At 44.2% G+C, this 26,100-nt stretch overlaps 1 protein-coding gene across 5 annotated transcripts in view; it reads right to left on the bottom strand.

Annotated features, from left to right (window-relative positions):
• Nucleotides 1-943: 943 nt before the first annotated feature.
• hspa12a (heat shock protein 12A) overlaps nt 944-26,100 on the bottom strand; it is a 71,282-nt gene continuing 46,125 nt past the window's right edge. For 2 of the 5 annotated variants that reach the window (XM_026191210.2, XM_026191215.2), the window contains exons 6-12: nt 25,596-25,712; nt 20,719-20,890; nt 10,640-10,729; nt 9,033-9,137; nt 8,697-8,955; nt 6,721-6,824; nt 944-5,039 (exon numbers count right to left, since the gene is read on the bottom strand). In XM_026191210.2, the coding sequence (XP_026046995.1) occupies nt 4,408-5,039; nt 6,721-6,824; nt 8,697-8,955; nt 9,033-9,137; nt 10,640-10,729; nt 20,719-20,890; nt 25,596-25,712 (1,479 nt within the window). In that variant the 3' untranslated portion in view covers nt 944-4,407. The remainder of the gene's footprint in view (nt 5,040-6,720; nt 6,825-8,696; nt 8,956-9,032; nt 9,138-10,639; nt 10,730-20,718; nt 20,891-25,595; nt 25,713-26,100) is intronic. The other 3 variants (XM_026191211.2, XM_026191212.2, XM_026191213.2) reach the window with 2 other exon arrangements.

Here is a 26,100-nt window from a genome sequence, read left to right as displayed (position 1 = left end):
AAATGAACTGCAATTGTCTTCACAGATCTGGCCTACTTCATAACATCCCACTCTTTGATGCTACCCACTACCACCAAGTTTTTGTGATGTGGGTAGTGTTTTTATACACTAGGGATGACTCCATCATCATCTTCTTTGAAAGTGAAGCTGGGCTTTCCATTCACAGACCTATTACTACTTGACCTTAAAAACTTGCACCACTGTTGGAACCATCAACCATCTCAACCAATCCAGCGTAGTCGTAGGATTTGGCTTTGTTGCAATGAGGCTCTCTTCCTTGCAGGATGAGTAAAATGGTTGACTCTTCAAAAATGTGCAGTCACATGACCAATTTCCTCTATGGCTTTGCAGAAACAAGACCACTTTCCCCTACACTTAAATACAGTAAAGTATTTTTAATTTGTAACTTCCCACTTCTGGTGCAGTTCCCACATAATCTCCTAAATAATTAACTAAATTCAATGAAAATGGAAATTACTTGCAGCCTTTAAAATGAGGTCTGCAGTGCTTTGAGAACTCATGTCAAAAATAACATGCTAGTCCTACGAGCAAACTTTTTTTCTTTTAAAAAAAGTGGAGTCCTTGACGTCTCACAATAATAAAACCAGGGTAGAGCCAGCTCATTCCTCATTAGAGCCACTTGGTGGCAGTGTTGCCTCACAAACATGTAGCCATTGTTCTTCAGATTGTGTCAGCTTGGCTCTAACAGACCTGCTGATAAAACCTTAAAGCGTTGGTCGGTGTGTTAGGAAATACAAAGGTCTAAATCTAAAATTAGATAGCTAATCATACAAGTAACACGCAGGCTGTGGTTGCACATGTTAGCATAGATAAACACACTTTGCGTAACTTTAACATTTTAATTGTTGGTTGCCTTGGCTCTGCTACTAAGACCTATGAAATGACCCCATTTTAACTAAGCTGAAGAAAGTACAGCAAACAATTTGAAATAAACATTTTATTAGTGACAGTGAATATCTGGCATTGGTAAAATACACATAGTACTGCATGAAAAATAATAAACATAAAAATGTCTTTGCTTAAACAATAAAGTTTGCTTAGTTTTTGCGTTCCAGAGTGGCTAAGGTGATCCTTACAACAAGCTCTGTGATTTTAGCTGCGAAATCTTCTGAATTCTTGGATTTTCTAGAGAGTCTTAAGGAGATGCTTAAAGACAACGCAAGCTGACTAGAGTGCTACTCAAATCACATCCAAATAACCTGAAATCATTCACTCATTGACCAAAAATGATGCTTCACACACCAAGAATAAAGTCAGCTAAAGTCAGCTAGTCAGCTAAATCTTGCTAATCTTGTTATAGCTTTAGGTAAAAAGCTGCTACATAACAGTACCCTGTGCATCACATAACACTCAAAGGTGTACAAAACACATAGCAATCATCTAATGTTAAACAAGAAAACCACGGTGCTATTAGAGTCTTACATTTATGCTTTGTGAACACAGAGACGTGTAAAATAAAAGGTTATTAGTTCAGTTATCAGTAATGTTTGTTATGAGCTGCCATCGCTTGAGCTCAAACACCAGAGCTCAAAAAGAGGACACTACCAGAGTAAACCAGTAGTTAAGCGTGGTTTTGTGTATTAGTAATAGCAGCCATTCCTATGTGACACATGCAAAACGTGCATCGCAGAAAGAGTGCTGAAGACAGCAGAGGGCACTGGAGCTTGTGCAGCTTTGTACACTTACACTGAAAGGCGAGACCAGCTTTAATTCACAGTTTAAACAAAGGATCAAAGGAAATCCATAATAATTCAGACATAACTCATAACTGCTGCATATCTGGACCATGGCAGTGAAAAAATGAAATTCAAAAGTGTGATTATATAATTTAAGGGAGTTTGTTGCAGCTGAGACTGAGTGTTTTTCCTCCTAAATCTCCTGCTGACTGTCAGTGTGCTCCACAGGTGCCACTCTAATGATGGCACCTGGGGGTGCTGATGTATACTGAGTATACGTCAAAGTACTTGTACTTTTTCTTAAAGTATGTATTTGTAACTTTCCAAAGCATGAAATTAAAACAATAATGTGGCCCTAATGCAACGACTGTTAAAGGGCAGACTGCCTCCTACATCTGTGCAACACTGAGACTAGAAAGGCCAACAGTTAACGTCTGAATCTTATGGACGTTTCAACAAATTAATCTTAAGTCAAAAACAGGCGAAGCTATGAAATCAGGTTTTGCACGTTCCAATTCGATCGTTTTCTGCTTATTCAAATACGGATCTTCCTCCATTGCAGGGACGAACGGATGTCTTTATGAACCGAGCTGCAGGTGAAAGTAAGCACTGAACATCACATTTATTCATGCTAGGCACTATCATGATTGAGACTTTTTTGGAGATCTGGAGATTTTACCTGTATGATTATTGGTGACTGTGCCTCACACTTTAATGAAGAGAATCTGAATGTGTGCGGTCCAACTGGGCCGTGCACATTCAGATCGTGGAACCATGCAACCCTACGGGCTGAAATATTTTTAAGGACAAAGGTATTCAAGCTTTTTTGTGTGATTGCAAAGTGACAGTAAGGTGACGCATCCAGTCTTTGAAGGAACACAACAAAGCCTCTAACTCTCACGTTCTGGCTGGTGAGAAAGAAATGTTGAGGATGTCCATGTGACAGAACATGAGCTTTCTTCTCTCCTTCATGTGCACGTACACAAAAACACAGACATATGCACTCTTGGCTTTGAAATTGCTCGTACAATGCTAAAAATCTGTACAATATTTAAATACTGTATTTACAGAAATAAATACACTGTTGTTTGCCTCAACTGGCCTGCTGCACCTTATACGTGCAATCAAAGAGGTCGAGTGGGCGGGGTCATTCTTTCCACAGCTGATAATCAGAAGCAAAAACTAATAAAGGCCACAGTTAAGCAGATTGATGGTTGTTCTTTCTTTAGGATTGAGCTTGCAGCACATTTCACATTACTGGAATCAGATATAACACTGGATTACATCAAAGGGCCAAGCTGGTGCATTTGCATGATTCAGCCTAATGGTAAAGTGGCTATATACTTTATAAATATACTACTATAAATGTAGTTGCAATAGAATCACCACACCTTCAGCCTTTACACGGGTTCCCTTCGTCTGTGTAGTACTGGGTCTAAAGGCTTGATCATGAAACCAAAGCATGAAGAGGACAGCATGTTTTTCCTGGTAGAAGAAGCTTTCCACTCCAGCGGTGGACAAAGGCTAATAAAAGTTGAAAAAATCAGCAACCTCGGTTGAGTAAAAACCCATATTTCTACAGATGGTACAGTGACTACCATGAGTGCACCAAACCCTACATGAGGCTGTAAACATAAAGTATGTTGCTACAGGCGAAGCACAAATATGATCTCTTATGTATGTAAGTATTAAATGTCTATGCAGGATGTAAAACACGTGTTTCATAGATTGTAATAATGAAATCTATGAATGAATGAGCCTGACAGTGAGAGTCCGCCCAGCTGGAAGCTGAATTCAATCTAAAAATATGAACTACTCTCACATCTCCCATTAATGGAAAAAAGAGCAAAATGACTCAAATTAATATTTTTGCGTGCGTTCTCAACGCATTAAGAATGATATAGTGTATATTTGTAACTTTAGTTTTGGTAAATGTTAGCGAGTCAGCGTGGTTTCACTTGTAGCGGCTACCCAAAGATGTCACAGCGTTAACACTTTGCATCAATCCTCCATAGCTGAACATTTTTACATAGTAATGCTAGTTATTTTTAAGCTAGCAATCTCACAAATGGAAGATGACTGCAAGTCGTCCATTTGGCAGACTGGCCATGTATAAGGAAAACTGTGTGTTTTGCCCTCGAGGGAACCATTCAAAGGGCTGAATATTGCAGAACTACTAACATGACACGAGTTTATATAGAAGAACATTAAGATATTTTTGTGTAGCTCTTCTGAGGATGTTTACTGACCCTTTCATAGTCTCAGAACAGAACAACAACAAACAAAGATGAATTCACTGTATGTGTTCCTCTCTGTGCCAGAGGCAGTAGATCTGCATAACATAGATTAAAGTATGGAGAAGCTTCTGTCAGGAGCTTTTAAGCCTCATCACTGGGTTCAGGGGTTTCCTTGGAGGGAATGACCACTAGAATGCTGCTTATCCACGAAACCTGACAGATGTGGTGAAGTGACGAACCTAAAACATACTAAGCTCTCATTAGTGCCTCTCTTACCTCGATGATACGCGGATTCTAAAGCTGAATGTCTGAGTTTAAGTTAAGTTTGCACACATCATCACTTTAGTGCTTAAATGAAGAGCGACTGAACCTTCCCGGTACACGCCCCTACAGGTGTGTGTTTGTATGTATGTGTAAGCTGTTAGCGTCCGTCTCCACAGCTCCGGACTGGAGCACGACTTCTCTTTTGATACTTAATGGCTTAGGAAATCAATGCTAGCTTTGACAGTGCGTCCGGTAGACACGTCCACTGCCATGGCTCGGATCTCCGTGTCGCCGAACTGCATGAGCGTCTGGATCTCTCGGCGTGCCGCTGTACTTTCTGTTCCGCTCACGTCTAAGCGCAGTGTCCCACACTTCCTGACACCGGGCTCGCTGATGAAGCTCGCATTCTCCTTCTCAGAGCAGTAAACATGGATGACAATAACCTGCTGGGAAGGTTTAGCCGGCGTGTAGCTCCGCTTGACCATCTCGCCAAGCGCCACAGACTGGTCCGCAGCTATGAAGGTGTCGAAGACGTCCGTGCACCAGCGCGTTCCATCTTTAACTAGCAGCTTCTCCGGTGGGTGCTTCCCCTCCACAAAACGATTGAGGACACCAACCCCGTATGTGAGTGGCGAGCGGCGGACTTTAATCACACTGGGGTCCAGGCCAAACAGAACAGCGCCTTTCAGGATGGTTAGGCCAACGTCATGGGGAATGATAATGCGGCTGCGGCCCTGAAGCATGTTCTGGACAGCTTGCTGCAGCAAGGGAGACTCGGCAAAACCTCCCACTAAAAACAGGAACTTGATGTCACTGACTTCTGGCTTCTCGAAGAGCTCAGCTGCAGGAGAAACACAGAAATGCCTTTTACTCATACCCAGTGAGTGCACTGATACACAGCTGTTTATATCTTCCTTTCACTGATAAACAGCTGAATTTGAATTTTATGACCACCACCAGTCTCTGAGCCTGGTTCTGAAGGACGCCTTATTCTCCTCCCACTGTTGCTCATGTGATTGTTGGGCTTTTCTGTGTATTGCACGGGGTTAACCTTTCAATATAAAGCACCTCAAGGCAACTGTTGTGATTTGGTGTTATGTAAATGAATCGAATTGAACCTGTCACCAAAATAACATGGTTTATGAGGCTTGGCCTTGCTGTTCTACAGATCCTCATCATCTGGCCATAGCAGGTTTCCTCTTGTAAAAGTCTTCATGCTTTCCCATTTCTAGAGAATCCTTCCAATCAGATAATCGATGTTATTATCTCTCAGTGTTTTCGCTCATCAGTGCGATTCATACACACGATGATGGCAGGAAGTTGTCACGCAAGGCTGAAAAAACAGGACTTACTCATTTTAAATTGGTTCTAACACGGGAGCAAGAATACAATTACCCGTTTTGGTGTTTAAACTTCATTAAGGTTTGTGGATTTCCTTTGATGTCTTTCTTGAGACAACGTATGGATATTAGGCAGATTGTTTATTAGATTCCTCACTTTGGGGCTTAATGAACGGACAGAGAGCAGGTCTCTCCCACGTTAGCTTCTCTTCTTTGGCGTCCTGTTAAATCCAGAATTGAATTCAAACTCGTTCTCCTCACATACAAGTGCATGTGCCGCAGGTTTCTTCCTGTTTAAAGGAAGTTTTTCCTTCCCACTGATGCCAAATGCTTGCTCATGGAGGATTGTCTAACTGCTGGGTTTCTCTCCACTACTGTAACATATTTACAATTTGAGGCAGCTGTTGATGTGAGTTAGCACTTTATACATTAAACTGAATTAAATTCAGTTGTAGCACTGTCTTTGCAGTGTTTTCAAATGCGTTACAAATGTCACAGAAAAACAGGGGTTTTATTTTATTTATGTTATGCTATAATAAATTGCTATAATCACTATCTGTATTGAAGCAGGCCCATCCATCCTTAAGAAATGTGACCTACTTTCATGTGGTTGAGCAAACTGTGGATTATCTAGGCCAGGCAACGCCAGGCCTCGAGTGCCGGTGTCCTGCAGGTTTTAGATCTCACCCTGGGTCAACACACCTGAATCAAATGATTAGTTCATTACCAGGCCTCTGGAGAACTTCAAGACATGTTGAGGAGATAATTTAGCCATTTGAATCAGCTGCGTTTGATCAAGGACACATCTAAAACCTGCAGGACACCGGCACTCGAGGCCTGGAGTTGCCCACCCCTGATCTAGGCTGTCTGGAGTTTACGAGTGACCAACCCTGTCAGTTTGAAACTGAGCAACAACAACACATTGAACAGAATGTTACTGATCCCAGTGAAGATTTTTGACACTCATTGTTCAATACTTATACGATCTTTTGTACACGTAAGGGTCATTTTTCCCATTAGTTACTTGAGAGTAGTGGCACAGTGACTAAAGGTTGTCTTAAAAGTTGCATTGCAGTTTTAATGTATTATTATTAGCAATACAAATACTATTATTTACTTTGCAACTTGCTTGACTCTAAGGTGAGCGATATGTGTTTATGCAGGTGTTATAATGTAGCTTACTGAGATGTTGGATGATGTGGTCTATGGTGGGCTTAAAGAGGGAGTTCATAGCATCTGGATTCATCCGCAGCATCCCCTGAGATGACCACTTCACAAAGTCCACACTGGAAAGAGAGGAGAACATCTGTTACATACACTGTATTCATTTCAGTCCACAGGCAGATCATTAGTTAGTTACAATAAATTATCAAATCAAAACATCACTGAACTGTCAAATTTCACAAAATGGCAAAGACTCATATTTATAAATGACAGCACAAAATGTAACTAATGATACAACTGAACTGTTGTTCACTTTATTCTCATCCAGATACAACATGTTTGTTACAAATGGCACTAAAAATGCAAGAGTTTAACTGTTTATTAATGCAAGTCAGAGATAGAAATCAAAAAAAGACTTTTGCTTCAGGTGATGGTCCAGAAAATGAAAGCATCTCTTAGGCTCTTAACATGTTAGCACAGCCTACAGACAGCCACTAGCTACAGCAGTATGAAAAAGTAATTGCCCCCGAAACCTAATAAGTGATTAGGCCACCCTGACAGCAACAACTGCAACCAAGCGTTTCTGCTAACTGGCTGTTACAGTGCTGTGGAGGGTTGTCGAGGTCGCCTTGTCAAGGTCATGTCACAGCATCTCCATCAGATTCAGGTCAGGACTTTGACTAGGCCACTCCAAAGTCTTCATCTTGTTTTCCTTGAAACATTCAGAGGTGGACCCGCTGGTGTGTTGCGGATCATCGTCCTGCTGCAGAACCCAAGTGTGCTTCAGCTTGAGGTCTTGATGGCTGGACAGTCTCCTTGAGGGTGTTTTGGTAGACGGCAGAATTTATGGTTCCATTTACCACAGCAAGTCTTTGGGTCCTGAGGCAGCAGGACGGCCCCAGAGCATCACACTACCACCACCTTATTTTACTGCTGGCAACATGTTGCTTTTCCCAAAAGTCTTGGGACTCATCAAGATGATTCAAGATCAAGAAACTGAGAGGGGTCTTTATGTTCCTGTTGCTCGGCAGTGGTTTGGAACTCATTTTTTGCCCAGTGTCTTTCTTATGGTGGAGTCATGAACTCTGACCTTAACTGAGGCAAGTAAGCCCTGTGGTTCTTTGGATGTTGTTTTGGGGTTCAGTGACCTCTTGCAAGAGTTGTTGTTGTGCTCTTGGGGTCATTTTGGTTGGCCAGCCACTCCAGGGAAAGTTCACCACTGTTCCGTGTTTTCGTCATTTGTGGATAATATCTGTCATTTTTGGTTCGCTGGAGTTCTACAGCTTTAGAATGGCTTTATAACATTTTGCAGACAGAGATTTCAGTTACTTTGTTTCTCATTTGTCCCTGAGTTTCCTTGGATTGCGTCATGGTGTCTGGCTTTTGAGGATCTTTTGGTCTACTCCACTTTGTCAGGCAGGTCCTATTTAAGTGGTTTATTGAGAACAGGTGTGGCAGAAATCAGGCCTGGCGGTTGCTAGAGTAATTCAACTGAATAAAGGGGACAAACACTTTTCACACTTTTAAAATTTCATCTTAGTCAAGATGTTGACAAGCTAAAAAAAACTAATATGTGCCTAATCTGTCTTGATGGATGCTCAATCATCCAGGTCAGTAAATCCCAAAAGGCAGCTCATCTGGACTTAGCGTTTAGAATGGTACTGAGGAACTGGCCTCCCAGCCCATTGTTCATCAGTGGGCTAGGAGATGTCCCCTGATGTCCTGTTCATAAGGTTGGAAACCTGCAGTCAGCTGAGACTGAAGAAGCCCCCTGATGATAATGAAACGTTTCTGAAAACGTCCAGATGAACAGAATCAACCTTTTGGATCATGTACAGAATCAAATGTGATCAAGAAATATTGCAACATGAAATCACAGAGTCAATATAATTCAGATTAAATCTGTATCAAAAGCAAACGAGCGCATCTTTTTGGTGTCAGGATTATAGAGACGCTCATGTCAGTCCAGGATTGGGTTTTCTGTTTACACTCACTTGCTTTTGCGCAGAGCATGTTCCACACTGTGGCCCCTGAACTTCTTGTAGTAGTCAATGAAGGAGAAGGGCAGGTTAATATTGAGAGGATTGGTTCTGTCAGGGGCTGCAGCTCTCTTTCGAGACTCAAATGCAATCATCAGATCCACCCACGCAGCTGGCCTCTTTATCTTAAATTGGTCAATGAAATCTTGGCCAAAGATCTTACACAGCAGCTTCTCAAATTCATAGTCAATCCCAATGGACCCATAGGGGCCACCTGAGAAAACAGACAGCTGTGAGTCACATGAACACGGTCTGATGCTTTAGCAAAGTGTTACGCTACACGTGCTGTACCCGAAGCCTTGTAGAGCTCTTTCAGATGTCCTTCTGGAAGACGGATCTGATGGACAGTCAGGTCAACTGTTCCTCCACCACAGTCCACCACCACATATCGGTCACCTGTGCAGAGAAGTGAGCAGGTGAGAAGCGTGGCATGAGACAAAGTGCATGCACTGTGTTGTTTACAGGAACATGACTTTGTCTGGCACTCCTGCTTCTGGAGTGAGGCCACAGAGAGCACTGCTGACCTGATCCTTGTAAACTCAGTTCTAAGGCAGTGTAGAAGGAAGCAAACCACTCAGGACAGGTGGAGCTAACAGGTTTAATAGCCTCTATTAACCCTGTAAGACCCATCACAAAATAGCCAGAAAATTCAGATTTTTTAGAACTGAGATGTTTATGAACCCTTATAACAAAATCCACAAAATGTGTTTATTGCTTTATCATGTTGTGTTTGATAGATTTTTATTATGTGTATGTTTTGTATTGCATTTGATACATTGAGTGTTTTTGACAACTGTTTGATAACAACGATGTTAATTTTAGACAAAAAAAGAGTTTTGTCCATAACATTTTGAAATGATGGCAAATATTGATCATGTTGATGCAGGTCTCAGAAACTCATGTATCAAATATGATACAAAAAGTTTATATGTATCCATGTTGAAAGCAATAATTATAGTCTTTGTATTAAAGTCAGTCTTCAATTTTTAGTTAGAACTTTTAAAGATGAAGGGTGTGTAACAGCACAGCCACTCGGCTGTGACATGGGAACAGCACAGAAACCACAGCTCCCGTGGTTATTAAAGCTCGCTAGCAGGACGGCGTTTAGCAGACTGATACTGTCAGCTGCAGGTAAGCATTTGTCCAGTGTTCAAGAGCAGAGATGCTAATGAGCTATCAAGCCTGTAAAGCAGGGTTTCCAGTGGTTTGTGCTGTGATTGGTTGTTTGCTAACCAGTCAAATGGTTTATGTGTTAATTTAGCAGAGCTGCACATGTGCCGCTGATGGGTATCCCGAATAAGCCTTAAAACCTCTTCAGCTGGGCTCTTTTCCCACCTAAAAGGAAAGGTTTGTAAAATAAATGAGCTCAGTTTAAAGTGGCTCTAAAACCACATGTGTGTGTTGAAGGAACAGAAACTAATTTTATAGGGAGGCTGTAATATCCTGTCAGGTGACTGTTTATTCTGATATGACCAACAACATAACAACCAACCACAGCAATGCGTCCCTCTGGCTGATCCAGCCTTTCCCAGTTAGTGCAATCAAATGAACTTATTTAGCAAACTGCATCAGTGTTATTTGGCTCCATGCTGGACACACATCCCCGCTGTGGTTGTGTCAGAAGGGTAAGAAACTGCCAAATCAAATGTGTGGCCCTACCTTCTGCCAAGCCAGCAGCTGAACGATGCTTAAACTATGTCGGTGTTTCTGAACACTTGAGTTTTTTTATTTCTTTATACGTTTGGTGCCAATTCTCTAAATATTAGGTTTATGATGCTGGTTTCTTAATCGGCATCATAATCTCTTAATCTATGACAGGATGACAGTACATGAAAGAGCCAAAGGAGGCAGCCTAAAGTAAAAGAGAACAGATGAGTAAAAGAAGAGAGAGACTCTACCTTCTTCCAGCTCCGACCAAAGCTCCCCTATGACATTTTCCACCAAAAACGTGCGACTCTGCCGGTTGCGCCGTACATGCTCCTTAGCTGCTTGTTAACAGAAAGAGAGTGTTCTGGTGAGTCTGACCAAGGCAGGAAGCGTTGCTATGAGAAGTTGTGGGGCTCATATACAGTGGAGTGTGAGACAAGCAGCAGCCTGAGATGAATCCATACTATGAGCAGGATCTCTATAGAGATCTTTTCAGGAACAGTTTCATTAAAATGCTTATTAAATGGGTCATTTGGTTGGCATACATACATACAGTCACTACAGAACATGATATACAACGTCATGCACAGAATCTAAGTGGAAAATGGATCTATTCAGTCTTATTTATATAGATGCGAATCACAACAGTCACCTCAGGACACTTTAGCTTGTAAGTTAACGACCCTACAAGAATACAGAGAAAACCCAAACAATTGGACAACGCTCCACGAGCAAGCAGTTTGGCGACAGTGGGAAGGCAAAACTCCCTTTTCGTCTGCAGATTAACTCTGTTTATGTATTTTCCATTATCACCACAGACGGTCTGCAGCGTGTTGGTGATGTCACCAACCCTGAACTACAGGTGCTGCATACCAGTGATTGTTGCATAATGGGGAGGTTAGGTCTTATCAACCAATCAGCATTTGCAGTCGCAAACTTGATCCACTGCCAGCGACATGCAGTTGGGATCTGAAGTCCCACAGATGTGTCCATCCACATGTTTGGTTTGGAATGAGCCGGAAAGACGATAAAAGAATAAAGCATGAAAATGCAGATTTTTAACTCTCGCTTACACTCCAGCTTTTTGTATGTTATAACCAATAGCAGCACAAGTAAGAGTGGCAAACCAGCAGTAACACATGCTTTGTGCACTGCCTCCAAATGACAACAGAAGACGGGCCCTGGAGCAGGGTGGCCACCCGAGCGCTCTCTCTGCTCGACCACACATTTAGCTTTAGCAAACCGACTGCAGGGTCCTTTACAGGGGCCCTCTTCTGTGTTGTGTCATCTACTTAGCTTAGACCATTCAGCTTCCCTGATGTATAATTCATGGCGATCATCCAGGCACGTCACCGTGCATACTATATCACTCTGTGCCGGGTCCCGATCCGTCATGTGTGGACCAGTTTTGATGCACCGTGTTATGGGGTTCAAACAGTGTTTAGAGAAAACGTCACAGCTGTTCCGACAGTCCCACTAAAGACTTTTCTGTGGGCGAAAATCCTCTTTTTCTCTGTTTACCTGAACGTTGTTTGCTGTTTTAGCTGTTTTTGTTGTTTCATGGTTGTTTCATGGTTTTGTGGGGTTTTAGCTGAGATTCTGATGTTTCCATGGATACCACACATCTATGTTTAAATATCTGTACATCCTGTTAAACCAGCTGTTCTCCCTTTTACCCCCGGTAAGGGGAATGGAGGTTCAACAAGTTAATTGTTTATTGCTTAATTACTTTGTTAAGCTGAGGTTTAAGGCCTGGACAATTGTCAAACCTTTTGTTCTCCATTATGGAAAATTGCTGAAAATAAAAATGGTTATGACTTTAGCTCCTGATTCGATCAAGTCTCCACGTCACTGAAATGCAGACAGGTTCCGCTCACTTTATGTTTTCGCTCGTTGCCTTTTTTTACCCGACCCACTTGGGTTTAAATGCCTCAGTGTCTCTGTGTACCTGGCCTGTACCACTACACCTGCTGTTTTGGAATATCTGCCCCACTTCCTTCTTTCACACAATGGTATGATTCCAGTCTGCCTTTGCATGTGATTGGCTGCATGATGTGTCCGTCAAAGTCTCACCCTAACCTGCATGGATTCTCAGCAGGGCTGAAGATTCGGCTCACACATAATAATTACATCGTGTGAAACCCATGACCTAGAGCAATATTTAAGTGCGTTCCCAGCTCTGACAAATGTTTTTAACTGACTTTAGCAAGGACTGCCTAAAGTTAGCACATGAGTAGGTGTAAAGGCCAGCCAGCAGACCTGACATCCATCACACTTTCCTGTTTTAGAAGGTGGCGTGGCCTGGAAGAAAGAGATGTGCAGCTGAAAAGCTGCTATAAAGAAAGACCATGTAAATAAAATCACTCATCCTGCAGCACTGTGTGGATGGGTCCTTTTTGTGTTACAAATGGGAAGAAACAGGACCAGGCTTGGGAATGAGGCTCATTTGACACAACCAGCTGGGGAAGAGGGGCGAGGTCAAAAAGACAAACGCTGAAACAGAGCCAGGAGATCACAGTAATATAAATGTATGCTATGTCTTCTAATGATGCTGCCTAAGGGAAGCATGTATAATGTAAACAGAATTGGTCCTAGCACTGAACCCTGTGGAACTCCATAATTAACCTCAGTGTGTGAAGAGGACTCTCCATTTACATGAACAAACTGGAGTCTATTAGATAGATATGATACAAACCACTGCAGCGCAGTACCTGCAGCATGCAGCTACTTCTCTAATAAAATGTTATTGTGAGTAGTAACAAACACTGAGGTTTAACAGGAAGCTTAGAGATCGTTCTGTGATTAGCTGAGACAGCTAATGATGCTTTTTAAGTAAAGGTTTAATTCCTGCACCCTCCTGTGGTACTTAACCTGTTAACAGAGAGACTCAGTGCTATCTGAGTTCATCGTTCTAAAAACATTTAGTGTAAACTTTCATTTTTACCAGAGCAGGTCCCTTTGACGATGAAAATGTTCAGTCCAACTATAAAGAATTTTAATTACACATGATGCAGAGAGGGATGGACAATCAGTAGTTATGTACAAGAATCTCAGGCTAAATGATACCTGAAAGATCAATCCAAACCAATCAATATAGAAATAACATAAACATTACAAAACATTACAGATGTGTGATTTGGACTAAACCATGTGAGGAAGAATATGCTTCAGTGGGAATGCACATCCAAAGGAAACTGCAGTCGTGTTCCAATAGTCTTTAATATTCTGACAGCTTATTTATTATGGACTCATGTGTGTACTATGAGATGAGATGCATGCACCTGACTGTTCACAGGGATCCTCCAACAGAGTGTTGGACTAACGGACTCTCCTATCTCCAAGGAAAGCTCAGAAAATGACAGAACTGACACCCAAGTCTTTAAATCATCTTTAAACCATTGTTTCTAATAATACTACTCTGAGACGTATTCACCGAGGAGTGACCGTCACCACTTACAGGACAGTTTGTTAGGTAGATTTCTAATCAACCATTCTCATGGCAGCATCTCACTGCATTTAGGCATGTCAACAGGGTTAATATTATTAGTTATTTTTGTTGTTTGTACTGGGGGACCATTTCCAAGGCATCCAGTTACAGCTAGAAATATGTTCTCCAAATGCAGTGACACTCGTTTCCTGATGTATTCATTGTCACCTGAATTGTACAGTCTGTTGCAAAAACGCACATTTCAAAGGTCCGTTTTCAATTGCTCTGAATCTTTGAAGCCCTGAGTGCTTCCTGCTTGAATATGACAAAACCAATGAATGGTTTCTCTACGATTACAAACTGTCATGGTCCTGGGTCATTTGACTCAGCATTTTGTGTTTATTATTATTATGATCTTGTGTTCTAGTTCGTTCTGATCATGTTTTTGTGTTTTGATGCATGTCCCTCTGCTCTCTGTCTGTACCGTGTCTCTGAGTCCAGTCTGTGCATTTCCTGTTTTACTTTGAAGGTCTGTGTCTTATGTCAGTGTGTTCAGTTTTGTGCTCTCCCTGTCTCATCTGTGTAATTAGTGTCAGCCGTGCCTCCCAGCTGTTTCCTCTTAGTCCTGTTCACCTCTTGTATTTAGTGTCTGCGTCGTCCCTCATTCGACTCCGTGTTCTGTTTGCCTGCCTGTTAGTTTATTTGCTTTGTTTAGTTAGTTTTCTGTTCAGTATGCAATCTCCCAATAAAGCCGGGTGTTTTCACATTCGCCTCCGTGAGTCCTGCTCTTGGGTTCACCATTCCCTCCTGCCTTCACACAGCTATGGCACAAACTCTGTGATTTTTCTATTCATTTCTGTGTTTTATAGCATGCCTGCCTGTAGCCGAGGTCTGAGCTGCAGGCGGTGCCAGCACTCACACTCTTCTATTCTGAACTCATGCTTGTGTTGCACAGGCAGTGTACTGTTTAGCATTAACCCTACAAACTGAATGGAACATATGTTACTCTAAAGCTTTGATGATGCCTTTTAGGAAGTGAGGTGTTAGAGCGATATGATGATGCGTGCTCGATCATCCAGGTGAGGAAATCCCAGAACGCTGATTTTGTTCATCTGGACGTCGTCAGTGTCAGAAACATTTCATCACACATCCAAGACTGAGCCTGAGACTCAGCTGGATTCAAGTTTCCCCCCATTATACACAATAAACTAGCACTATTTACTTAATAATGAACAATGGCTTCAATTTCATAATGATTGGTAGGTAAACTGTCAACATTGAAACTGCCATCTTCAGACGAACAGAATCGGTTTTCTGGCACTGTGATACATGCAGTATACATGCAGTATACATGCAGTATACAAGCAGTATACAAGCAGTATACATGCAGTATATATGCAGTATATTTGGTCTTGTGCACGTGTATAAAAGTGTGCTGCAAAGGTGCACAACTAGAGCAAACTCATTCGTATCCATCCATCCATCTTCATCCATCCATCTTCATCCGCTTTATCCGGGGCCGGGTCGCGGGGGCAGCAGCCTAAGCAAAGAGGCCCAGACCTCCCTCTCCCCAGCCACCTCCTCCAGCTTATCCGGGGGAACACCAAGGCGTTCCCAGGCCAGCCGAGAGATATAATCTCTCCAGCGTGTCCTGGGTCTGCCCCGGGGCCTCCTCCCGGTGGGACATGCCTGGAACACCTCACCCAGGAGGCGCCCAGGGGGCATCCTTATCAGATGCCCGAACCACCGCAGCTGGCTCCTTTTCGATGTGGAGCAGCAGCTGCTCTACTCTGAGCCCCTCCCGGATGGCCGAACTTCTCACCCTATCTCTAAGGGAGAGGCCAGCCACCCTTCGGAGGAAGCTCATTTCTGCCGCTTGTATCCGCGATCTCGTTCTTTCGGTCACTACCCACAGCTCGTGGCCATAGGTGAGGGTAGGGACGTAGATCGACCGGTAAATTGAGAGCTTCGCTTTTACACTCAGCTCCCTCTTCACCACGACGGACCGGTGCAGCGTCCGCATTACTGCAGCTGCAGCCCCAATCCGTCTGTCGATCTCCGGCTCCCTTCTCCCATCACTCGAGAACAAGACCCCGAGATACTTGAACTCCTCCACTTGGGGCAGGAACTCATCCCCGACCCGGAGTGGGCACTCCACCCTTTTCCGGCTGAGAACCATGGCCTCAGATTTGGAGGTGCTGATCCTCATTCCCGCTGCTTCACACTCGGCTGCGAACCGCTCCAGTGCGAGCTGGAGGCCCTCACCCGATGAAGCCAACAGAACCACATCATCTGCAAAAATCAGAGATGAGATTCTGAGGCCACCAAAGCGAAAGCCCTCCGCCACTAGGTTGTGCCTAGAAATCCTGTCCATAAAAATTATGAACAGAACCGGAGACAAAGGGCAGCCCTGGCGGAGCCCATCACCCACCGGGAACGAGTCCGACTTATTGCCGGCAATGCGAACCAAGCTCTTGCAACGGTTGTATAGGGATCGAATGGCCCGTAGCAATGGGCCAGACACCCCATACTCCCGCAACACCTCCCACAGGACACCCCGAGGGACACGGTCGAATGCCTTCTCCAAGTCCACAAAACACATGTAGACTGGTTGGGCAAACTCCCATGCACCCTCAAGTATCCTGGAGAGGATAAAGAGCTGGTCCAGTGTTCCGCGACCAGGACGAAAACCGCATTGTTCCTCCTGTATCCGAGGTTCGACTAACGGACGAACTCTCCTTTCCAGCACCCTGGCATAGACTTTCCCAGGGAGGCTGAGGAGTGTGATCCCCCTATAGTTGGAACACACCCTCCGGTCCCCCTTCTTAAAGATGGGGACCACCACCCCGGTCTGCCAGTCCACAGGTACTGCCCCTGATCTCCACGCAACATTGCAGAGGCGTGTCAACCAGGACAGCCCTACAACGTCCAGAGCCTTCAGGAACTCGGGGCGGACCTCATCAACACCAGGGGCTCTGCCACCAAGGAGTTGTTTAACTGCCTCAGTGACCTCGCCCCCGGAAATTGGCGGGTCATTCCCCTCATCCCCAGACTCTGCTTCCTCCTCGGAAGACGTGTCAGTGGGATTAAGGAGGTCCTCGAAGTATTCCTTCCACCGCCTGACAATTTTCTCAGTCGACGTCAGCAGAGCTCTGCCAGCACTATACACAGTGCAGGTAGAGCACCGCTTTCCCCTCCTGAGACGCCTGACGGTTTGCCAGAATCTCTTCGAGGCAGTCCAAAAGTCTTTTTCCATGGCCTCTCCGAACTCCTCCCACACCCGAGTTTTTGCTTCAGCCACTGCCCGAGCCGCATTCCGCTTGGCCTGTCGATACCTGTCGGCTGCCTCCGGAGTCCCACAGGCTAACCAAGCCCGATAGGACTCCTTCTTCAGCCTGGTGGCTCCCTTCACCTCTGGTGTCCACCATTTGGTTCGGGGATTACCACCACGGCAGGCACCAACCACCTTGCGGCCGCAGCTCAATGCAGCAGCTTCGGCAATGGAGACGCTGAACATGGTCCATTCGGACTCAATGTCCCCAGTCTCCCTCGGAATGCTGTTGAAGCTCTGCCAGAGGTGTGCGTTGAAGATCTCGCGGACTGGGGCCTCTGCTAGACGTTCCCAGCACATCCTCACTACGCGTTTAGGTGCACCAGGTCTGTCCAGCGTCCTCCCCCGCCACCTGATCCAACTCACCACCAGGTGGTGATCAGTTGACAGCTCAGCCCCTCTCTTTACCCGAGTGTCCAGAACATATGGTCGCAGGTCTGCTGATACGATTACAAAATCGATCATCGACCTACGGCCTAGAGCGTCCTGGTGCCACGTGCACTTATGGACACTCTTATGTTCGAACAGGGTGTTTGTTATGGCCAAACTGTGATTAGCACAGAAGTCCAATAACAAAGCACCGCTCGGGTTCAGATCAGGGAGGCCGTTCCTCCCAATCACGCCCCTCCAGGTCTCGCTGTCGTTACCCACGTGAGCATTGAAGTCTCTCAGCAGGACAACAGAGTCTCCAGGTGGAGCACCCTCCAGCACCTCTCAACCTCACGCACTAACTCAGGCTCCTTCCCCACCAGAGAGGTGACATTCCATGTCCCTATTGCCAGTCTTGGCAGCCGGGGGTCAGTCCGCCAGGGCCTCCGCTCCTGGCCGCCACCCGGCACACAATGCACCCGACCCCTATGGCGCCTCCTGCGGGTGGTGGGCCTGCGGGAGGATGGGCCCATGTCTCCTCTTCGGGCTGTGCCCGGCCGGGCCCCATGGACTAAGGCCCGGCCACCAGACGCTCGCCCTCGGGCACCCTCCCCGGGCCTGGCTCCAGGGCGGGGCCCCGGTAACCCTATCCCGGGCAGGGTAAACTGTTCCCTCGGTGTCCTTTTCATAAGGGTCTTATGAATCGCTCTTTGTCTGCTCCCTCACCCAGGGCCAGTTTGCCATGGGAGACCCTACCAGGGGGCAAAAGCCCCCAGACAACATAGCCCCTGGGATCCCTGGGACACACAAACCCCTCTACCACGATAAGGTAGCGATTCAAGGAGGTTCTTTTGTGTATCCATGGATACACAAAAGAACCAACAATGCAAATGGAAACAAGCAAGGCCAAAATGAGTCTTTGAATGTGGAGTTTGTCTTTATGCAGACTAACAATAGGACTGATAAACCTTGTAAGTCTTCTGTTTTGGTTGTGGTGATGAACACATGCTTTGCACCAAATACAACTTAAATATGTGAGAAAGAACGCACAGAGAGCTCATTGCTGTTTAACATTTTCACTTTGCATCATTGGCACACTGCTTGATAGACTAGAAATGATTCTGTCCTGCTTTTAATGTGGAAGCATAGAAAACAGGCCACATGTTTAACTCGTTCCAGGCCTAATAAAACCATAATTAAAGTCCTTTTGCTCAGATGGGAGGTTGAAATTTCATGTAATTTCACCCCTAATTACTATTGCACAGATTTCGATTGCAAATGACATTCCTATGTTTTGGGTTAGTGGGGGCAACATGAGCAAGCATTTGGTGGTCTGGCCTTAGCCCGCGGAGCCAGCCATGCTCAGCCCGAACGAGCCACATGGTTGTACCCCTTCACACAGGAGGGGCTGCAGGGGACCAGTGCGCTGTGGACCAGGCAGCAGCTGAGGGTGGACATATTGGTGATCCAACCCCCAGTTGCTGAAACTGGTTTTAGATATATGTGACGTCCACTTTTTGGTGGGAGAGCGCCCAAACTGGTGTTTGAGGGCGAGAGACACTGGTCCCACCTGATGACTCGACTGTCTTACTGGTGTTGAGGTTTACATTTATAATCTTAAATGCTTATATGCTGATTATATTGCTTTATATAAGAAAGGCCTAACTCTGAGTACACTCTGTGCCAAAAGTGCTGACAGGAAACTGCATGCGTTTGCAGAAGCGTGGTAACTGCAGTAGAAAGTGAAACCAACTAGGCTGTTTGATCGAAACGTAAAGTGTGGTGTGACGTAGAGAGCAAGTGCATAAATACCTAGGCTTCTGTTTGTGCTTCAGACCTGGGGTTGTGTGTTTTGTGTTCAGGACCACTTCTGAACTGTGTCTTTTTGGCCGTAAAGAATACAAAAGAACCGAATTTAATACTGGGAAACTTTAACACTAATGTGGAGGGGATGTGACTGCAGGGACTGACATGCTCAGCCGTGAAGCAGAGTGTTTTCTATCCAACATCCAAGATTCACCCTGACTTTCCCAACTTTCTGTTGCAGTTTGCATGGCTGACACGCATCTGCAACACTGCAAGGACACTGCCTCTGGACTGGCTGACCCTCTTCAAGAGGGTGTACCAGAGAGTGTGCTGCAACTTTTGGGCCTCAAGCTTCTCAGCCCCCTGGGAGGATGTATGCCAGAGAGTTGGAGAGGATCTATTAGTCAAACCTCAAGGAAAGGAGCCATTTCAGGCATCTAACCAGGATGCTTCCTGAGCACATCCTAGGTGAGATTTGCTGGGCATGTCCCACCAGGATGAGACCGGGGAGCAAACCCAGGTCAGACTGGAGCAATTACATCTCCTGGCTGGCTTTTGAACATCTTGGTGTCCCCCAGAGGAGCTAGGAAAGATAGTGGAGAGAGGGAGGTCTGGGCTCTGTTTAGACTGTTGCCCCCGTGACCTAGATACAGTGGGGCAAAAAAGTATTTAGTCAGCCACCGATTGTGCAAGTCCGTGTTGCTCGGCGACAGCCCCAAAACATCACTGCTCTCGAGAAGATCTGCATGGAGGAATGGGCCAAAATACCAGCTACTGTGTGTGCAAACCTGGTAAAGACCTATAGTAAACGTTTGACCTCTGTTATTGCCAACAAAGGTTATGTTACAAAGTATTGAGTTGTATTTTTGTTATTGACCAAATACTTATTTTCCACCCTGATTTACCAATAAATTCTTTACAAATCCTACCATGTGGATTCATGGATTATTTTTTCACATTCTGTCTCTCACAGTTGAAGTGTACCTCTGGTGCAAATTACTGACCTCTGTCATCATTTTAAGTGGGGGAACTTGCACAATCGGTGGCTGACTAAATACATTTTTGCCCCACTGTACGTGACAGAAAATGTACGGATTGATGGATAATAAATCTGAAGAAGATGATTAGTACAACACAATTCTCAGAGAAGAAGCAAACATAAAGGGAAATGTGAAGACTCAAAAGAAACGAGTTGGTGTACGTTTGAATCGTTTTTGAAAAGTTGTGTAATAATTACCTGGTGATGCTATAAAGAAAACAACATAAGGGAAAATGTTATGATGCCAGTAACAATGTTGCCATCGGAAATCAAACACTGAACATGACTGTGTGCATGTATGAATGAAAACATGCTCGTGGCTTCAGAATAATCTCTTATATCTGTTAGTGAGACATACCTTGGCTCATCCCACTGCCCACATTGTCAGAGGGGCTGAAGCCATTCTGTGTGGTCTGGGTGCCCAGGTCCACCATCTGGTGGAGGCGGAGCTTGCGGCAATAGATCGATGCTGCTTCAGGTTCTAAGGCGATGATCAGCTGCTCAGGGTTTTCCCGGGATACCAGACCAGACTAGACAAGAGCATGCACAACACAATACTCTTCAGCTTTAAAGGACAAGAAAAGGTTTCTTTTGTCTTTTCAGCTTCTTCTACTGTGTCCACATGTAGTATACACTGAGGTACCCCGTGTTTGCTGAATTATTAGTCACAACTGTACCTCACCTTTGACCCTGTGACAGGTGGGATAGGTTACAGCCCCCTGAGAAAATGGGGTTTTCTCTTTTAATCTACAAGATCATCCGGTCTCTTATGCTTTGTCACAATTAAAATATTTACAATTAAAACCTTCCTCTTTTTAGTCTGACACTTTAACTATTTCACAATTTAGCGTATATAGAAGTTTTTCTTCTGGTTATTCGTACATGACTACATCACTCATGAAGAGAGCTGCAACAATTAAAAATCCACTATTTGTTTTCACTGATGCCTAATAAACCCTTTATGGACTGGTCACTAGACAAGCATATGGATTTTTAAATAGAAAAACACACCATCAAGAATAAAAGTTTAAAAAACAAAAGCCAGAACACAAAGCTGGAACAAACACTCTGTGGAAACGTAACACTCTCTGCTTTGCCTTTCATTAGCTTTAGCAGTAAGACCTGTAACAGCGTTAAAGGTTTAGCATAAACACCTCTCTGACAGACTCAACACCAACTTACAACAATATATTGACCAGAAAAAGAAAATACAGCCACCCACCCCCACTAGGTGATGTAACTGATCAGTGGGGACCAGAGAGAAACAAAGTCATTGGTTTTTTGAAAAAGCAAAAGTTTCCTCCTGATTAATTTGATCATGCAGTAAAATTCTATATAGATGGACACATAAGCAGTTTTTTGGTTTCCAGTTCATCAGAACAGTTTTCTTGGCAATGTATAAGGAAGTAAGGAGTATAAATGATGTATTTGCTTCCATGTCTAGCAAAGACATCCCAGCTGGTGAGGCTGGGTGAGGCTCACCAGCTAAATTGAATTCTCTCTAGAAAGAGAATTCAATTTAGCTGGTGAGCCTCACCCAGCCTCACCAGCTGGGTGAGGCTGGGATACCATACCTAAACCATGTGTCTTCACATATTCACTGCCAGAGCATTTGGACAGGCGTGCAGGACCATATAACACGGACACAGCTTGCAGCACAGTTGCTGCAGGCTGCTCACCCACACTTCAGAGAGGGCTGATGTGGTCTGGGTCTGGGACTTGCTGACTCCTCACTGCGCCCTAGTTTGTGGTCTGGGATGGCTCAGTCTCTTCTACGTGGGAGGTGGATCTGCTTGGTGTTGGGTGGTTTTTGGGCACCTGCAGCCCCGTTCATGCTGGGATGGCTGGCCTATGGCAGGGTGGGCTGCCCCTTGCCTCTGGTCTTCTAGGGCTCTTGATCTTTAGCCATGGTGCTTCATCTGGGCCTCCCTCTTCTTAGTCCTGGGGTGGACACGAAGTTGTCATTGTGATGTGTAGCCTCGGATCAGTACTCTATGGTCTCCTGGGTCCTGCGGCTCCTGGTTGTGTTATTGCAGCTTCTCACTCTCACTATAAGGATGTCAAAGACATCTACACAAACACTCACACATGTTTGTTGCACATTCTTTCCAGGTCTGTTTGCTGTTGTATATATGCAGCCGTTGGCGACTCATTTCACTTTCTTATTAGTGCACCTATCTTGGAGTCGAGCTAAAAAAGCAAATTCATGTATTTATAGATTATTTAATTGATCATCATCACTACCAGAGTACTTCAGTCTCAGACCGCAGTTGTACTTCTGGTTTTTAGGATTTTTAAAATTAGAATGGGAGGCAGAGCTTCCAGTTTCCAGTTTGGATTAGTGAAACAGGCACACACTCAGCTTTAAAGCTTTCCTTTTAGTTAGTGCTGACTGACCACCTTAATGCTCCAATAGGCTTAGGCTGCTGGCAGGCTTCCCATCATACACTGAGCATTTGTCCTTCACTCACCTGTTTCGACACTACTTTATTTAATCATGAGTAAATATTAAACTCTTGCTCTTTTTCCCGTAGGCCGCCTTTTGTCCTCACTCTCTCTGCTCTAGTTGTTTTATCCTCACCCCCAGCGGGTGCCTCAGTCTGGTTCTACTGGTGTTTCGTTCTTCTTATAGGGGAGTTTTCCTTCCCACTGTTGTTAAACACTGACTTAGAGACTTAGAGCTTTTTATTGTCATTGTGCAGTTTCTTGCACAGCGAAATTGGGTAGCTGGACCACAAAGGTGCAAAAGAAAGAAGAGAAAACAAAATACAATGAGGGGAAAAAAATAATATAAATAAAATAAAAAGGTGGATGGAACATTGTTTGATTATCTCTCTAACAATATGCCGAACTTTAAATACAGAGTTCATTGAGGTGCCTTGTGTTGTGAATCAGGACTATAAGAATAAAACTGAACTGAAAATAAATCTGACTACAGCCGTCCCAAGTTAAATACAATAAAGTTCAATTAACAACTTTTTCTACTCACAGGAAGCAACAGGCCAAGGAATGCAATGAATGCATAACATGGCGATTATACAAATCTGCAATCAAGAGTGAAGAATGTGCTGTGACTAATGCTGCACATTAGCTGTGATATGAAGCAGTGATTAAGAACTGCTGGTGAGGAATGACACGTGCAGTGTAAGCACAGAACAGAAAACTGCAGCTGTTACAAATCACAGTCCACCAAAACAAAGATGAAAGTGATAACGACTGCATCTCACATTTGTGTCGTTGTTCACATTTCCTTTAGTTTTCTTTCCTTACTTCATCTCATGGCTACTTTAAATGCACAAAATCAGCTGCTCTGCTTTGAACAGAAAGTCCAGAGAAGCTGCACTGAAGCAGTTAGAGACGAAAGCAGTGGCTTTACTGTAACTAATGCTGCCACCAATTAAAAGCAGCTGCTGACATGTGGAAAATGTAGGAGCTGAGTGGCACAGTGGAAACCAAATTTGTATTGACCCAAACTTAGTGATCTCCAGCAGGGCAACAACTTTCCCTTCAGCTAACTTTTACTTGGACAGCTGCAGCACATGTGTCCAGCGCATGTACCAGGCGCATTCAGCCATGGTAAATGGACTGATTCTCATACAGCGCTTTTCTACTCTGAGCACTTCACACAATTTACCTCCTTCACTTTTTAATAAGCTGTTTCAAATGTCTAACATTTACGTTCCCTGATGGCATCAGAAAAACGTAGGAATAGTACCTTGCCCGAGATATTTGGCATGCACACTGGGATCAAACCACTAACCTTCTGGTTAGTAGGTGACCTGCTCTACCACCTGAGCTACAGCCATACGACGGGTTTGGCAGTCAGAGACAAACATGATGCAGTGGTATCAACAAAGACTCTTACAGATCTTGTAAATGTCACCTGAAACAAATTTAATACCAAAAGTCTGCTTTGTAAGAATTTCCATTTAGTGGTTTGAACAGTTAAGACTTGTTTCAACCAAGCAGTTTGTTGTTAAACTTCAATTTTCCTCATCATCTTCAGGGTTTCCAACAATGTATTTCAAGTCTGACTTGAGCTAATTTATCATCTAAGCATAACATTAAGAAGATGTTTTTACAGATGCAAAGCCTGAAACACTGGTTTTATAACACATGGTCTCAACAATGCATTCAGACGTTGTCCTCTAAATGTGCAAATTTAGTTAGAAGACCTAAATGCCATGTTGCAATACTATACTGCTATGGTAGCCAACGTTTTAAATGCAAGTTTGACAGATTTGTGAGTGTACACTTTATCCAAAACCTAGTGACGGTTTACTCATCGTTGCCAGTGGGTAGCTGTAGCTCAGGAGGTAGAGCAGGTCACCTACTGATCGGAAGGTTAGTGGTTCGATCCCTGACTGCTCCAGTCTGCATGTCAAGAGTGTGAATGTGCATGAATGTAGTTAGGAAGCACTCTGTTTAGAGAAAATTATGTGACTGGGTGAATGTGGCATGCCGTACAGAGCACTATATAAGAGTCAGTCCGTTCACTGTCTGAACAGAGTTTCGTCATGTTACTTTTGCACTATTATGTTCCGGCACATGTCTTGGTTAAGCTACACATTAGGCTGACATCTGGGGCCAGAGCTGAAACTGGTCTGGGCCAGCACAGGGCCAGCAGTGTGTCTGCAACTGGCCCGTGGCTGCACACAACTTACACATGGCCCATATACCGCAAAGAATGACGGCCCTTTGGTGGCCCAGATCAGGTTTGCCAGAGGTAATCCACACATGGGCCAGCACAGGACCACCAGCGTGTCTGCAACTGGCCTTGTGCTGGCCCATGTGTTGGCCACCTCTGGCAGACCAGATCTGGGCCACCAAAGGGCCGTCATTCTTTGCGGTATGTGGGCCATGTGTAAGCACATTGTGTGGGCCAGATCGGGGCCATACCAATTTTGCTATGTGGGGCACACCCAACATCTTCTAAGTGAGGTGTTTTTGCCATGTCCAGCTGGCAGGAGGATTTTTATAGATTCGGGACACATTAGAGTAATTATATCTCTGGAGTGACCTCAGTGTACCCCAAGAAGAGCTCCAGGAAGTGGCCAAGCAGAGGGAGGTCTGGATATCTGTGATTAGATTTTAGCCCTTGTGACTGGGAACCCAGATAAGCAGCAGAACATGGATGTATGGATTTACAGGTATGGATACAACGACACTCAACAGTACTTCTACTTAATGTTAAAATCACCACTACATTTGTGGGTGAGTGGGGGAAGAGTCTACCTTGTAAGCAGCTTCCCTCATGAACTGCTTTGCAGGCATTTTCCAGATGGCAGGAACTGTGATCACCCATCTGACATCACTGTTGTCAAACTCGCCGCCTGTCTGATCACTCAGCTCCTGTTGAAAGAACATTTAAACGCGCCATTTAATCCTTATGCATTTCAAGTTGCTATACATCAATACAACCATTATAGCCCAAATTTTAATAATATGTATGCATTAAGTGCATAGTAATTACATAAATTGCAAAAAAGTGCAATAAACTACAAAAAAATTGAAAATTGTTTTTTGTTTTTTTAACATATATTTCTAGTTAGAGAAATTTAAGAGGCTTATCCCTCAAAACTGTAAATACAAAAAAGTTGCACAAACTAGTTTCCCACCACAGGAAATTTATTTTGAGTGTCTTCATAGTTTTATTTTTGAAATAAACCAATTTTCATATGCTGCAGGAAAAACGAAAATAAATATTATAATGCAAATTTGCAAAATAACAGCATATGCA

Source organism: Astatotilapia calliptera, chromosome 13 (genome assembly GCF_964374335.1).
Source record: "Astatotilapia calliptera chromosome 13, fAstCal68.1, whole genome shotgun sequence".
Taxonomy (NCBI): Eukaryota; Metazoa; Chordata; class Actinopteri; order Cichliformes; family Cichlidae; genus Astatotilapia; species Astatotilapia calliptera.
Note: the sequence above shows the minus strand (reverse complement) of the source record. Positions and strands in the feature narration are given on the sequence as shown.